This window comes from Lagenorhynchus albirostris, chromosome 13, assembly GCF_949774975.1.
Source record: "Lagenorhynchus albirostris chromosome 13, mLagAlb1.1, whole genome shotgun sequence".
NCBI lineage: Eukaryota > Metazoa > Chordata > Mammalia > Artiodactyla > Delphinidae > Lagenorhynchus > Lagenorhynchus albirostris.
Window position 1 is genome coordinate 74,330,040 of NC_083107.1, and position 17,050 is coordinate 74,347,089.

The 17,050-nt window shown below is 34.7% G+C and overlaps 1 protein-coding gene across 4 annotated transcripts in view; it reads left to right on the forward strand.

Annotated features, from left to right (window-relative positions):
• Positions 1–17,050, forward strand: part of PUM2 (pumilio RNA binding family member 2) — a 91,981-nt gene that overhangs the window by 66,419 nt on the left and 8,512 nt on the right. For 2 of the 4 annotated variants that reach the window (XM_060168624.1, XM_060168627.1), the window contains 3 exons: positions 11,794–12,061; positions 13,295–13,424; positions 15,022–15,156. In XM_060168624.1, coding sequence (XP_060024607.1) covers positions 11,794–12,061; positions 13,295–13,424; positions 15,022–15,156 — 533 coding nt within the window. The remainder of the gene's footprint in view (positions 1–11,793; positions 12,062–13,294; positions 13,425–15,021; positions 15,157–17,050) is intronic. The other 2 variants (XM_060168626.1, XM_060168628.1) reach the window with 1 other exon arrangement.

The window sequence follows — 17,050 nt, forward strand, 5'->3', positions numbered from 1 at the left end:
TTGCTGTTTGGTTCTGTATTTCTGCTGCACCGTATCAGGAGACATGTCTGGTTATGTCCTTTGTGAGGTTGTCTGCCAGATCCACCTAATGGCTTAGCAGCCTTTGATCATCACCTAAGTATTTCTTCAGAGGTTGCAAAATGGTGATGCTCTGTCATTCCTTTTACATTTTTTAGCTGGAATTTTTCTATGGAAAAGAACTTGCATCAATTGTGAGGTTACCCTAAAATATATAGTTCATATAGGAGTCAGGATAATGCTTGATTTCTTTTCCTTTATTTTCTGACCTTGGGAAATGAGAATTGAGAATGAGAATGAGTTGATGCCCTAGCAACTTCTAAAGGTGACTTGCAGGGTTTTTTTGTTTTTGTTTTTAAATCATCATTGTTCCCTATAGTGTAAATTGATGGATTTTAGGATAGTTATGTTTCAGTCCATTGCAGACTGGGAGATAACACTTTTTATACCTTTTCTTGATGCTAAAATATTACTATCTTTGGCCATTTGGAGTCCCTTCAGATTGGTTCCCACATTGACTACAACTTGTTAAAAGCAGCACTTAAAATACTGATCAGAGAAACAAGTGGAAAAGAACAAGGAAGGGGAACAACTTTAAGATTAGTGGGTTTTATCTTGAAATGCAAAGAACTATGTCAAATTCTGGGCTTCAAGTTCAGCCTTGAATATTAAGTGAATTATTTTCTCATGTTATACTGATGTATAGAGTTGGGGGGAAAAATCTTCTACCTGTAGTTGTTTTTTTAACTCTTTATGATAGAAGTCAGTCTCTTATTTTGAGATACGTTACTCCCAGTAGAAGAAGATTAAATATTTCAAGTATTATTTAATTCATCTACCTGGAGCTAGCTAACTAGTTCTTTCCTTCCTTGTTTCCTTTCTTTTTCTTCTTTGAGTAAACGTTTAAAATATGTTAGTGATTTCTTATTTACTCTAATCTTTATGCTCATAATAGATTGATATGGAACTTCTTGGGTATAAAGTAGCATTTTGTGTTTTTATTTGACTTAGGGTTTGACAAACTAATGGCTTCTTCCCTTGTACCTCTTCATTTTTGAACTGGCTTGTTTTTTCTTAAGAAAAGGGTGATAAAAAGTCTAATTCCAGCTTTGAATTCAGTGAAATTAGTTAATTCAAAGGTGGCTGTCAGTTTTGAAGATTCCTTAATGTCATGTATTCAGTAGTCACATAGTGCTTTAACTTGCATTAGATTAAAAAACTTTATAACCTATCTTCTCTCCTAATCACAGAAAATTTTATATGAAACATAGACATGGTACTATTAACTGTTAGAGTCATTTTCCCTGTTCAGTAGTAGTTAATCTGTTGAAATTGCTGACCTTTGGCAGATTTGGTCATCCGCTTCTCTTAGAATGAGATGTTTGAGAATTAAAACAAGTATGGCCTAATTGGTTGTAAGGCTATGTGCGGTTTTTCTGAGTTTCATATATGGTCTTAAAGCAGAAAACAATATAAATTATTTTGAAGTTTTCATTGAAAGTATTATTATCCTTTAAGTAGCAAGTTCCCTGTAACTGAATAGCATTGATAGTTTTGTAAAGCACTTTCATATTCATTATTTCATTTCATCCTAATTGTTAACATAAACTGGCTGAGTGATCTGCCCATTAAAGATGAGACAGTTATAGGTCATATGAGCCCAAGAGACTTGCCCAAACCAGTAAATGGCAGAACTGAAGCTAGAACACTGTTCTGACTCCTGATACTATCTTTTCTTTTTCTGTTCTGCTAGTCTATAATGAATTGAACAATTTTACAAAAAATATCAATAACAATATTCTACTCAGCCTCTCAAATTTAACCTCACAATGGTGTAGGTTATGTGTTTTTAAAATGTGTATATAAGATTACTAGACTTCTAGATCCCTTTTTCAGTTATTCTTGAGATTTATAGAAAAGCTCTTATCTACTGTATGAAATAAGAATATGTGTTACTCATAAGGCAGGCCACTCAGGGACTGAATATATGTTGGACAACAGGACTGAATAGATAGGACAACATACTCAGCTCTCAACAGAATATTATTTACAGGTTCTCGTGGTGTAAATGAAATCACTGCTTCAACCCATTGGTGCATCGAAAAGTCATTTATTTGTTGAAAAGTATGAAATATGTTGTGGAAAAGTTCTAAAATTATTGTGTGGAAGAATTTATTATTTTATGTTTCATTTCTGTGTACAAATTCATTAGTCTTAGTTCTGGTTTGGGGTCACAATGATTAATTTTTGCCCTTATGTTTTATCCATTATCCTCTAATAATGTTATCTATGACTTTGTGCTTCTAATGACTGAGAATGTTTTTACCAGCTAATTCAGTTAAGGTAATCTCAGATTTGAGACTAAAAAATACTTGGATGATTCGATTCAGTGGTTTACCATACCAGAATCACTTGTAGTGCTTGTTTAAAATACCTAGAATGAGGAGGTGAACGATTTGGAAATTTGTGGCAACAGTTTTTGCTTGTCATCATGATTGTGGGGATTCTGTGGACATTAAATACCCAGCAGCCAGATGCTAAGCTTTTCATTTAAAAAGGATTATCCCACTGAAATTTCCAGTAGCACTCAGGTGAAGAGAGACACCTTGGGACAATTCATAGTTTATAGAAGGCGTTACTCCAGTTCACACTTCTTTGTAACTCATAATTCCTGGATCTCTAGTGTGTTATATGGGCCTTTGATCTTGTCCCCCATCATCTCCCTAATGGATTTCTTTCTTCCTGCCTTGTTTCCTTCTATTGACCTGAAGTCTGCTTGTGCCATTGCATTTTTGAAAAAAAGCTTATGGGATGAGAGAAAATAGAAAAGTCTGGTCTCTTACTGAATATGTTTTTAAATATTTTTTTCCTTGATATGTATTTTGCAAATTGGAGGCATTTATTTAATGTTGTTGACTATAATTCTGTATATCATTATTTACTATCATTTGGTTGTTTTACATTTTATTCACTGGCTCTACCTTTCCTTCATATTTGCATTTCAGCTCCTCCCTCAATTGTTTCTCTACCTTTCCTTTTTACTGATATCAAATAAGTCTTCATGTGCCTTAAAAACAATCAAGAATTCACCAAGAACTTACATCATTGCACTGTTTATACACTAAATAATGTGCATTAAGTAAACATAGGATCAAAAAACTCTTAAAATATAGGCAGATGTGCTTCATGAGAGATCTGCAGCTTTAGCCAAATAACCTTTAAAAATGAATGCAGCATAGGTCTCATGGGGTAATACTGAAAATTGACTTATGTTTAGAATATTTTTACATGAGACTGTTTCCTTAACCAGGAATAAGTCCATTGGAGGAAGGGCAAAATCTTTACACTGTAAACCATAAAAGCACTGACTGAAGTTAAAGAAGGCAAATAAATGAAAGGACATATCATGTTTGTGGCTTGAAAGACTCAGTATTATAAAGATACCAACTGTCTTCTAATTGATGTATAGATTTAGCACAATCTCAATAAGAATTTTTCAGGCTTTTTTAAAGAAATTGATAAGCTGATTTATTTAATATGAATGGGAAAACGGAGCCAAGAGTAGTCAAGACAGTCTTGAAGAACAAATTTAGAATTTAATAACTTGGCCAGATATCAAACTTATTAAAACTGCAGTGGTAGTTTTACTAAACTTGTGGTATTGGCACAAGGGTTAGAGAAATAGATTGGTGGAATAGAGGATCCAGAAATAGACCTGCTCGTTTAGTTACCTGATTTGTGGCCACTGGTGCCACTCTGGTGTATTTAGGAAGGATGGTCTTTTCAGTAAGTTGAACTGGAGCAATTGAATATCCAAATGGGGAGAAATTAACTTTGACTCCTCTTTCACACCACACACACACACACACACACACACACACACGCACACAACTTCATTCTCAAAGCAATCAAGGAACTTGCTTGTAGTCATGAAGTTAGTAAGGAACAAAAATTTTGAGTCCAGGTCTACCTGGTTCATTCCAAGGTGTCACACTGCTTCTCAAAGAATGCTTTTATTTCTGTCTACTGTCGCTCTAAATAAATAAAGGATCTTTTCCTATTCCCTAAGTTTAGAATTTTTGTGAACTTTTTATAAAATTGTGGTAAAATATAATTTAGCCTATTGTGAGTTGGTGGGGAAAGTGAGTTTGAATGTCAGTATATTGGCATTTTTCACTTGCCTGCAATTGACTTTTTTTTTTTTTTTTTGGCTCCTTTGGGTCTTCATTGTTTCGCGGGGGCTTTCTCTGGTTGTGGCGAGCAGGGGCTCCTCTTCCTTGTGGTGCGCGGGCTTCTCACTGTGGTGGCTTCACTGTTGTGGAGCACGGGCTCTAGGCGCACGGGCTTCAGTAGTTGTAGCACACAGGCTCAGCAGTTGTGGCTCGCACGCTCTAGAGTGCAGGCCCAGTAGTTATGGCACACGGGCTTAGCTGCTCCGTGGCATGTGGGATCTTCCTGGCCCAGGGCTTGAACCCGTGTCCCCTGCGTTGATTCTTAATCACTGCACCACCAGGGAAGTCCCCCTGCAATTGACTTTTAATCTAAATTAAATACTTTTTACTTCAAGGATCTCATAATATTTTATTGCTAATTTTTAAATTAAAACTGATCAGATAAGGGTCTTTACATGATATTCTAAATAGGATAGTAATAAGCTTAATTTATACTGAAACTAATCCCTATTTTATGTTTATCTTTTATGTGTAGTTTTATTGGCCCCCGTTTAAGAATTCTGGGGTCTCATGAAAATTTTTATTTAATTAATTTATTTTGCTTAATTAATTCACTTAATTTATTCAACCAATGTCAGATCCCTATATGCCAGACTGTGCTTGACTTGAGAGACACTTGAAGAAAACATTATTCTACCCACCATCATCAAGTTTGATTTTTTTGTGGTGAATACAGATGAGTAAACCAGTAATTACAGTATAATGATTGTAATGCTATTGCCTTATTGTACTTTATTTAACACAGTGATTCTCTCCATTAGAATTATTATTTTTCCTTTCTGGTCTTTTTGTACCAAATTAACCACAGGCTAGATTATATTAGAGTTGTTTCTGGGTTTTTTCTCCCTACTAGATTAGAAACAAGAAAGCTGAAACCATTCTCCACAGCTTTAACAGTACAGTTGACCCTTGAACAACACAGGTTTGAACGGCCCAGGTCCACTTATACATGGATTGTTTTCCCCCCAAAAAATGCGGAAAACTGGGAAATTTTTTTGGAGATTTGCAACAACTTGAAAAAAATCGCAGACTGCATAGAAATATCAAAAAAAAATTAAAAGTTAGGTATTTCATGAATGCATAAAATTATAATTATATATATAGCATATAACGTGTTAATAGACTGTATGTTACTGGTAAGGCTTCTGGTCAACAGTAGGCTGGCTACTACTAGTTAAGTTTGGGGGAGTCACAACTTATATGTATACTTTGGTGGGGTGGGGTGGGAGTCGATGCTCCTAACCTCCGTGTTGTTCAAGGGTCAACTGTATTCAGATCTCAACAAAATGGTTGGAGTAATTTAAGTTGCTTTGTTTCTTTCTGTTTTATCGATGAATTTATTTTTGGACACTGGCTACTTGTTTAAAAAAATTATTTCACATCCTATATAGATTTCTACATTAAAGCATTGTTTAACTGGTAGTGTGTTCTCTGATCAGTGTGTTAAGATCATACTCTGTAGAGTACTGCACTTTGAGAAGTTTTATGACGGTTGTGAGTTTTTATTTTTGCCTGTGTGTGGTGTTCTTTGGTTTGGGGTAGGGGTAGGTTTTTAGAGTGTCCTCATGTTCAGTAATCACAGAAGTAGTTTAGTTTTCAATAAAGATGTAAGATTCAGACAGTTCTTGAAATCATACAAGCCTTTTTTGATGGAATAATGGAAATTGGCAAGGTGAGTAGAGGTAGAAGTGAGATATAATACTAGTCTGAACTACATAGTTCATATGTTAAAAACTCAGTCTGTTTAAATGCTCTTTGATGAATGAGGGAAGATTATTAATATTAAGTATCTTCTGTGAAGATGGCCTCTCTGTTACCTTTATATTTTTAAAAAGTTGAAGCACTAGATGCTAAAAGGTAGATTAATTACTTAGTTGCTTTTAGAAAAGAATTACAAGCAATAGAAATGGAAACAACAGATTTTTATTTTGGTTTGCACCTGATATTGTTTGCTTACAGATGGTCATAAAATGTAAAAATTTAAGATAGCACACTTGACATATTTATGCTTTTTGCTTTTTATATTAGTCTTTTAAGATGATGTGGAAGATTATACTTTTAACTAGAATTATGTAGGTTTTTTAATTCATTGAAGCCTTGGTTTTTCCCGAGTAAAAATTTTGTGTCTTTATATGGCAAATATATAGTTAAAAAATTTACATGGTTTACTCTCCCATGTAACCTCAAGCATATCCCAGATTTAAGTATGGTATATGGCATTAAATGTTCTTCATGAGGTGTAGCAGAGTATAACCGAAAGGGAATTATTCAGATATAATAGTTAAAAAAAAAACTCAGTCTAGTTATTAGCTATGCATCCTTGAATAAGGATTTATTAAGGATTTAGCTTCTCTAAGCCTATTGTGTCACAAGTAAAATGGAGATAATATCCTTGTCTCAGAGTGTTGTTAAGATAGCATTATATATTAGTGTTCTAAGGCTGCTGTTACAAATTACAACTAAGTGGCTTAAAACAGATTTATTGTCTCACAGTTCTGAAGCTTAAGAAGTCAAATTAAGGTGTCAATAGGGCCATACTCCCCTTGAAGGCTGTAAGCACAATCCTTCCTTGCCTCTTTCTGGCTTCTGATGGTTGCTGATAACACTTAACGTTCTTTGGCTTGTAGACACAGCACGCCAGTCACCGCCTCCATCATTACCTGGCATTCTCCTTATGTGTCTGTCCTAATTTTCCTTCTCTTATAAGGACACCAGTCATTGGATAAGAGCCCAACCTACTCCAGCATGACACCTCATTTTAACTTGATTACATTTGCAAAGATCCTATTTCCAAATAAAGTCAAATCCACAAGTACCAGGAGTTAAGACTTGAACATATCTTTTGGGGAAGCCCAGTTCAGCCCAGTACCATGTAAACTCTGGTCCCCCCAAATTCACGTTCAGCCCACATGCAAAATACATTCACCCCATTCCAGCATCCCCAAGAGTCTTGAACCATTCCAAAAATCCCAAATCTTATTTTCTAAATCAGGTGAGATTCTGAATGTGGTCCACCCTGCGGCAAAATTCCTCCATCTTTGGGTCTATGAAACCTAGGAAACAAGTTATCTGCCTCCAAAATACAGTCATGGGACAGGCATAGGTTAGACAGTTCCATTTGCAAAAGGCAGAAATTGGAAGGAAGAAAGGAGTTACATGGTTGTTACAGTCTACTCTGAATGTTCCATATATTTCTTTTGAAAAGTAATCAGAGGAAAAAAAATAGCGAACTGAAAGTACTAAGTGTATGGGCTCTGGGTTAGAACTAACTGAAGGTAATAGCTTAAAGTGGAATTAGGTCATCCTCATTTTAGACTTTTTCCAACTATGCATTCTTTATCATTTATTCTTTGCCCACTCCAACTAACCTAGTCATCTTTCATTATCATCTTATCATTCTTGAGCTTTCCAGAGCCTCGCCTTCTGAAAGGGACTCTACCTAGTAGCCTATATGTAGTTGTACCCTTTTCGGGACCCTGAATCTACTTGGATTACCATTTTTATTTGAAATTAGTAGTTGAAAACTTGCTCTAAAATGAAACCTTAATTTATCTTGATTCTAATTTATTAGCCTCCAAACCTCTATCAGAATAATCTTCAGGTAGACTTTTTTTTGTTTTTAAATAAAAACTATCCACTGGGAAAGATTTGAGAATCTTTATTTTTTAAAAAGTAGAAAAAGTAGGGGCTTCCCTGGTGGCGCGGTGGTTGGGGGTCCGCCTGCTGATGCGGGGGATGCGGGTTCATGCCCCGGTCCGGGGGGATCCGGCGTGCCGCGGAGTGGCTGGGCCCATGAGCTGTGGCCGCTGGGCCTGTGCGTCTGGAGCCTGTGCTCCACAGCGGGAGAGGCCGCAGCGGTGAGAGGCCCGCGTACCGCAAAAAAAAAAAATAGAAAAGGTAAATAAATAAAAGAATAGGCTCAGGAGTTGTTATTCCAGATCCCAGGGAGGTGGAAAATAATGAAAAGAAAAAACTTTTGAGATTTATTTTGTGGTGGTTTCAGTTGTTTTATATTTTTCTCCCCTGTGTTTTTCACAGTATTAAGATCTTTTTGATTTCTGGTATTAAATAGGGAAGAATTCTAAAACAATAGACTTCTCAAGGAAATTAATGAAAACTTATAAAATCATATTATTTCTACTAGGATAGTTGTGAGGTGTTTGCCTTCATTCAGTTGTCATGAATGAACTTGATAGATGCCTATGTAAATAGCGTATAAGGGGCAGCACACTACTGTGTGATGAGCTCTGGCCTAAGACTCCTGGTTGCCTAGCTGCATGTCACATCACTTCTGGATTATAGTGACTTCATCTGTGAAATTATAGTACAGATCTCCATGTCCCATACACTCTTATTAAGCTAGTGATTAAGCAGTGATAAATGATAGGGGTGAGGTCAGTGATAAATTGAAGGGACTGTTACCGTTTAACACATTTGGTGCAGAACACATCTTTTAGATGACCAGTAGCAGTGGTATGAATATAGATGACCAATTTGTATGTTTGTTTTTAACTAATTTTGAAATAATTTCAGACTTAAGAGGAAATCATTAACAATTAAAAAAAAAAACCTAGCCAGATTCTCCAAATGTTATTTAACTGAATTTGCTTTATTGTTGTTTCCCTCTCCTCGCTTCCCCTCTCTGCATTTGCCTGTCCCTTCACACCCATTTGTTTTCCCTGATAACTTTTGAAAGGAAGTTGCAGACAGTGTCCCTTACTCATGAACATATCAGTGTGTGTGTGTCCTGAAAGTAAGGACATTCTTTTGTCAAAGTCAGGAACTTTACTACTATCAAATCAGCCGACTTTATTCACTTTTCCAGTTGTCTCATTGAAATCCTTTATAAGAAAGGCGGTGGGGGGGGCATTGGGGCGGAGAGGGCGATTGATGGATTTGGGGGCTCACACATGACATTTATTTGTCATGACTCTTATTAATCTTGAACTATTTCTCAGTCTTTTATGACCTCAACATTTTTGAAAGGTATAGGCCAATTTTGTAAAATATTCCTCAATCCCAAAATAGTTTTGGATGACATGCTTTCAGTGTTTAAAAACAACCAGTTTTGGTTTTTTTTTTTCCCCCACGTGGCTTGTAGGGATCTTAGTTTCCTGACCCGGGATTGAACCCAGGCCCTCAGCAGTGAAAGTGAGGAGTCCTAACCACTGGACCACCAGGCAGTTCCCTAAAAAACCAAATTTTAAATGTTTAATGAATATTTTAAATTGAGTTGAAATGCTTATTTAATTAATTTGTAAGGAAACAAAGGTATCCTGGCCCTTTGTGAAATTAATTTTTCAACTTTATAAATGAAAGTGCTAATTAGTCTTCTAGAACTGAAATTCCAAGATTTTTTAAAACTCAAGGCAGTTTGGCATCATTAGACATTTTAAGTTGTCAAAGTGCATCAGGAGTTTGGTATATTAGGAGCTGATAGAATATAATCAAGAAATATCTAGACACAGGAGGAATTCCTGTTGGATATTGATAGGACTACTTGGAAGGTACCAAATAAAATTGTCTTTTCTGGGGTAAGTATGTATTTTGAATTTGGTGTTGAAACCTTTAGTGCATTAAGAATAAGGAGGTAGGATTAGGCCTTGTTTCAAGTAGTGATAAGCAGTGGTACAGAGATAGTAATGAATAAGAAGGAGAGAAGTGAACAATTAGGGTACTATTAGGAAATTCATGTGAAAAGTAGGTTTGGAGTAATGACTTGAAAAGTAAGCTGAAGAATATAGAGAAGGTACTCTAGCAGGATGCTGTAGGTTTTTAGTATAAAATGACATCATCAAAGTGGCCTTTGAATGGGAAGATATAATTGTTATTTATGAAAACAGATTGGAATGATAAGCAGAGCACCCCTACCCTACAAAAAGTTTAAAGAATTGTTATCGAGACTCGAATGGGCTAATGATCAGTTATTGTTGTGAACGGTTGATGGTACTATAAACAGAAATAAAAATAGGGGACTAGAAGGATTAATAGTGAAGAGATCGAGACAGTATTAAAAAACTGAATTCTTTTACTTTTTAGACTTTTCATATATGAGCACGAGTTTATGTAGAACTGCAATGAACATGAGAATTTGATGTCAATGACTTTGGTGTATAAAACAGCTTGTTAAAGTTACACACTTTCAGGAAAGATATTACAGAACTAGACCTCAGGCAGTTGATATTACATTAAATATGTATAAATATTTGTATACTCACTGTGTATGAGGCATCGTTTTAGGTACCACGTATCTAGCACGTAGGCGAATGTAATTCTATGGCACTTACATTGGAAATGGGGCTGAGGATTCAAATAAATAATAAATATGTATAATACACTGGATGATGGGAAATTTAATGAAGAAAAATAAAGCTAGGGCAGTGGGGACTGAAAGTAAAAGAGGGATATTCTAACCCGCTTCACTCTCCAGGATTATAACTCTTTTACTGCTCCTTGTCCCTGTAACTCTTTTTGGCCCTTAATGCCTCTCTATAACTTTGCACTGACAGTGTGTCCTTGGCACCATCTATACTTTGTGGCCTGGATTGTACATACAGCACTATTCTAAATAGAAGTGATATACAATAGTGAAAGCTGGCGGTGGGTTTTGTTTATCTGAACTACTAAATCTGCATTTTATAATTTTCTGTACATTTTTCTTTTTTAAAAGGACACTGTCAAGTACTTTTAAATGGTTATATGTAATAAGAACAATTACCTGCTTCTATTTATTTTTGTTTTTATCAACTGCCCTTTAGTAGTATTCTTTGGAATGGGATATAAGTTAAAAAGGCTTTTTATTCATTTGTTTTAAATGGTCAACATTAAAGCTCTAGGAATAATAAATATGTTTACTGCTACTATTTCTTGTCTGTAAAACAGTAGTATTTTTATGGAGAGTAATTTTTAAATAAAAAATTTAAATAGTGTGTAATTTGGCTTTATTATCTGATATTGTGGGTTTTTTAAGTTTGAAATTTAATCGGGTTAACTAAGAAATCATTTTTCTTTACATAAGTATATATGACTTAATGAATTTTTATATATTCCAAAAAAGTACAGATTTAGTTGGTGTTAACACTGTGAGTAAATTTCAATTAAACTTTTAGTGGCTTAAAATCTGAGTTTGCTAGCTGTTTGTAACTTGCTTGTTAATGTAATTGAAAATTTTGTTGGTGGTTTCAGTATTCTGGTATTGATACTAGTATGTATGACATTAGTTGTTATAATTATGTTTTAAACTAAACTTCCAAGAACGAATACAGGTTTTGTGTATGACATTAGACGTTTTTAAACTAAACTGCCAGGAACAAATACAGGTTTATTTTTCTCATGTTTTCTAGTCTCTTTTTTCCCCCATATTATAGCCAGACACATTAAGTAAATGTGTGAGATTTCTCCTTCAACTTTAATTTTCTGTTATACCATATAGGAATTAGTGGGGTGAATATTTCTATATTGACTGACTTCTTGGTTTAAATGACTTTTATTTGAGGAATGACTTTGTCAAAAATATTTGCTGACCACAGCTGCTTTGTTGTAGGAGGACTGACAAATGGTAGTGGTCGATATATCTCTGCAGCACCTGGAGCAGAAGCAAAATATCGAAGTGCTTCAGGCACTTCCAGTCTGTTTAGCTCCAGCAGCCAGCTCTTTCCTCCTTCTCGGCTTCGGTATAATAGGTCTGATATTATGCCTTCTGGCCGAAGTAGATTGTTGGAAGATTTCAGAAACAACCGCTTCCCAAACCTTCAACTTAGAGACTTGATTGGACACATAGTTGAGTTTTCTCAAGACCAGCATGGTTCTAGGTAGGTGATTATTATTTATGATACTTTCTATTGCATTTTTGCTTTGAAAGAGCCACAGTTTTTCTTGACTAGAATGATTTAACCTTTATAAAAGTTAGAATTGTTTAAAAAATAAATATCCAATATGGATTTTTCTTTCCTGTTAGGATAAACTATAAAAATACAGGTTTTTAATTTATTTTCTGTGGTTCTTCAGTTTTCTATAATAAAAATAGAGCAATGTCCTTTTATTGGATTATCTTTATTACATTGACAGAATACATTTAATTTCTTCAAATTTCCTTTTGAAAATAATGTTCCAAATTACATTTATGGACTTGTGTCCCTGATATATACTTTGTCTAAAAAAATGTTTAAAACAAAGTTTACATTAAACAGACCACGTGTACTGTAATGCTTGAGGTACATGCAAATTAGTGTTCTCAAGATAATACACAGAAAGGAAAATAGTAGTAGAATTCTAACACATTTACTAAATTTGAGGTATCTTTTTAAAGTAAATCTAAAATTTTTTAAAGTAATTTTTCATTATATAGTTGCATACAGATTTTATCTCCCTATGGTTGAAAGTTCTTAAAGTTCCTTAAGAGTAGCAAATCGACCTTGTGTCACTCACAATGGCTAGCTTTTTTTTTTGGCCGTGGCATGCGGGATCTTCCCCAACCAGGGATCGAACCCATGCCCCCTACATTGGGAGCACGGAGTCTTAACCACTGGACCACCAAGAAAGTCCACAGTGGCTAGCTTAGTTAGGAATTAAGTTGTGTCTCATGAATTTTATTTCTAAAGGTTTCTTTTATTATGTTCTAAAAATACTTAGTAATAATATGATTATTAAAAATAAATGAATACCAGTAATATCTTTGTAGTTTTTCATTGATTATAATAGAACCAGAACTAACTTAAGAGGCATTAAACATCTTCACGTCCAGATTTTTTGCCAGTCTAACTAGAAGTTATTTTAAATTAAGGTGTTAACAAAGAAATGCTCCATAACTTTTGTTCTTTTTATTTTAAATTGAATAAAATGTTTTAGTACTATTTCTGGAAATGATTTTATTTATGTGGATATGTATACACACTCACACACACACACACACACACACACACACACACACACACACACACACATATCCAATATATATCAGGGTATATAATACTCGAGTCAGATTCGGATATTGCCGGAGCTTATTATCAATATACTGTCATGGCATTAAAATTTTTCCCACATAGATTCATACAGCAAAAGCTAGAGAGAGCTACTCCAGCTGAGCGACAGATGGTATTTAATGAAATTCTACAAGCAGCCTATCAATTAATGACAGATGTTTTTGGCAACTATGTTATACAGAAATTTTTTGAGGTAAGCACACATACATGTTTGTATATGCTTAATGCTTAGAAAAGCTCTGAAAGTTGGGTGAGTTTATTTTCATATAAAAATATGTGAGCTTGGGAGAAAATATTTACAGATCATATGTCTGATAAAGATTTTATATCCAGAATATATGAAGAATTCCTGAACTCAACAACGGGAAGACACCTCAGTTAAAAAATGGACAAAGGGCTTGAATAGACGTTTCTCCGTAGGAGATATTCAAATGTGCAGCAAGCACATGAAAAGAAGCTCAGCACCCTTAATCATTAGGGAAATGCAAATCAAAACCACAAGGAGAGTCTATTTTACATCTAGTGGGATGGCTGTAATTTAAAACACAGAAAATAACGAATGTTGATGAAGATGTGGAGAAATGAGAACCCTTGTACATTGTTGATGGGAATGTAAAAATGGTGCAGCCACTGTGGAAAAGTTTGGCAGTTCCTCAAAAAACTAAACATAAAATTACCATATAACCCAGCAATTCCATCCTAGGTGTATACCCAAAAGGATTGAAAACAAGGACTTAAACACCAATGTTCATTTCAGCATTGTTTATAATAGCCCAAAGGTGGAAACAGTCCAGCAGATGAATGTATAAACAGAATGTGGTAAATACATGCAGTAGAATATTGTTCAGCCATAAGAAGGAATGAAGCTTTGATACATGCTTACACATGGATGGAACTAAGTGAAATAAGCCAGGTACAAAAGAACAAACATTACAGGGCTCGATTTATGTGAAATACCTAGAATAAGCAAATTCATAGAGACATAAAGTCGACTAGGGTTTCCTAGTCTTACTAGTAGACCGGTTGGGGTAAGAGGGGGAATAGGGGGTTATTGCTTAAAGAGTACAGTGTTTCTGTTTGGGGCAATGGAAGAGATTTGGAATCAGATTGTGGTGGTGATTGCACATGGTGAGAATATAGTCAATGCCACTGAATTAAAAATGGTTAAAATGTCATATTTTATGGTATATATATTTTTAAGTGTATGGTCTTACATTAAATGAGAAGTTTAATACCAATCCTGATTAATATTTGAAATATATTTGAAAATATAAAGCATTGGGAGTAAGTCTTATGTGAAGCAATTAATGAATAGTAGTACAGTCTTTATGTGGATTTGTTAGGTGTCATTTATTATGTAATTCAGAAAATTTTTTAGTTTATAACTAAACATCTATGTTGTAGCTTGACTTAACAGATTTTCTCCACAGTCAGAATATAGTTGAGAATTATCTGGTCTGAATGTATGCCTCAGAAATTCATTTTATTAGAAGACAGTGGGGGTGTTTATTTGAAATGAAGAGTGAAGATGTTTACTTTAAAAGAATAACAGGTGGTTAATATGTTAGTAAAAAGGAAATAGTACATAGAATGACTTACCCTCTAAAAAGTGATATTATTTCAAGCATCTCTGGGTCTCTCTTAATTCGCTTTTACCTAAATGCCTTCTCCCTACATACTTGCCAAATGTGATATTTTATAAATAGATTAAATAGACTGCAAACAGTGGGTTATTCAAGTTTAACAAAGTAATATTATAGTCATTTTTATTAATTTTTTTTTTCTGTCAGTTTGGGAGTTTGGATCAAAAATTAGCCCTGGCTACTCGTATTCGTGGTCATGTTCTACCCTTAGCATTGCAGATGTATGGCTGCCGTGTTATTCAGAAAGCATTAGAGTCTATTTCATCTGACCAGCAGGTAATTGTAAGTTAAGACAAAATTTTTGTATTATTTTATCCAATTTTTAAATTTTTATCTTACAATAATCTTGGAGTGAAATGTTAAATATTTCCACAGACTAAAATATTTTTTAAAATGTATCTCAAACAGTATGTAATTAATTGAAAGTTACACAACACATCTTTGATCTGTCCTTTGTTCATTTTCTTCATCTTTTCATTTCTAAGTGAAAGTGAGTACCTACTCTATGTCAAGCAGAGTGCTAGATGGTAGGTGTTTCTGCTACCACTACTCACTTGATTTTCTGTAGTATCAGGAATACATTTTACTATTCCCAGTGTTTATTTGGATTACACTTAAACTTCTATCATAAGAATAAATATTTTAAAACCAATTGTATTCCTATATGCCAGTTAAAAATGTATATACAGGGAATTCCCTGGTGGTCCAGTGGTTAGGACTCCGCGCTTTCACTGCTGAGGGAGTGGTTCAGTTCCTTGTTGGGGAACTAATATCCAACAAGCCGCGCGACGTGGCCCAAAAAAAAAAAAAAAAGTGTATACAAAGTTTTAAAAATTTCATTCAACAGGAAAAGTAGCCTCAAACATCCTCTTAACAAGATTTACAGTTCTTTAAGAGAAAAGAGAGCACATATAAATTAATTGGGAAGTATACCATGTTCTTGGATGGAAAGGTCTAAGTATTTTAAGTAAAAAAGGGATTAGTACAATTCCAATTATGTACTCCTAGGAATTTTCTTATAAATGATAAAAATAAATTTTTAAATTATTTTAAATAGACAAGGATATTAAGGAGAGTAGGGGATGAGGAAAATTGCTTATCCACTAGATTTTTTAAAGAAACTGTAGCATCACTAATTAATTAGCATGGTTTGCGCATGAGGTAAACAGACTTTTAAAGTGAAATTCATAACCTCCCATAGATACTGTATATAAGTGGTTTATGTATTACAATGAAATGTAGTAAGAGTAAAGAAAATAATTATTTCTTAAAAGGTATTGGTAATTAGTAAGTTTGGAAAGAGATTGGCTCTGACTTTCAACCTACATTCATATGATAAATTCCAGAATTAAAGGCAATAATGTATGTGGATGGATAGATGGATGGATGGATGGATATGTATGTGTTATGTATGTACATTAATCACAGCAGTGAACATCTGTGAGAAAATAGCATTGTTCCTCTTGAGGAAATCCTGAGTTTTAGAGTCATTGAGGATGTGTCATAATGGAGAGAGATTAGATTAACAGTTTGACTGTATTGGTACTTAGAACTTCTCTGCTCTTAACTCTCAGACTGGTATAGATACTTTAAAGATATTTTGGGAACACTTCTCAGAGCTTTCTGAGATGCCCTTCCCAGGTTATAATCCTCAAGTTTGGCTTGAGTAAAATTTTCCAATTCTTTCTTCTAAAAAAAACCCGATATTTTACGTGTCTTTAATATTTGAAAATATAAAGCATTGGGAGTAAGCTTCAGATGATTAATGGTATTACATTTCCTCTTTGGATTCTTCCCCCACCCGGCTCTGCATGGCTTATGGGATTTTAGTTCCTTGACAAGGGATCGAACCCAGGCCCTCGGCAGTGAGAGTGCAGGGTCCTAACCTCTGGACCACCAGGGAATTCCCTCCTGTTTGGATTCTTAAGTACATTTGATTTTGTAATTTAGTCCATATTTTTAGTTTATAACTAACATTTGTGAGATATCTTGACTTCAAGGATTCCTCTAGTTATGTCAGAATACAGTTGAGAGTTTTTTGGGTGAGAGAGTTTTGGGGATTTTTTTTGGCTGTGTTGGGTCTTCGTTCCTGCGCGTGGGCTTTCTCTAGTTGCAGCAAGCAGGTGCTACTCTTTGTTGTGGTGCGCGGCTTCTCATTGCAGTGGCTTCCTTTGTT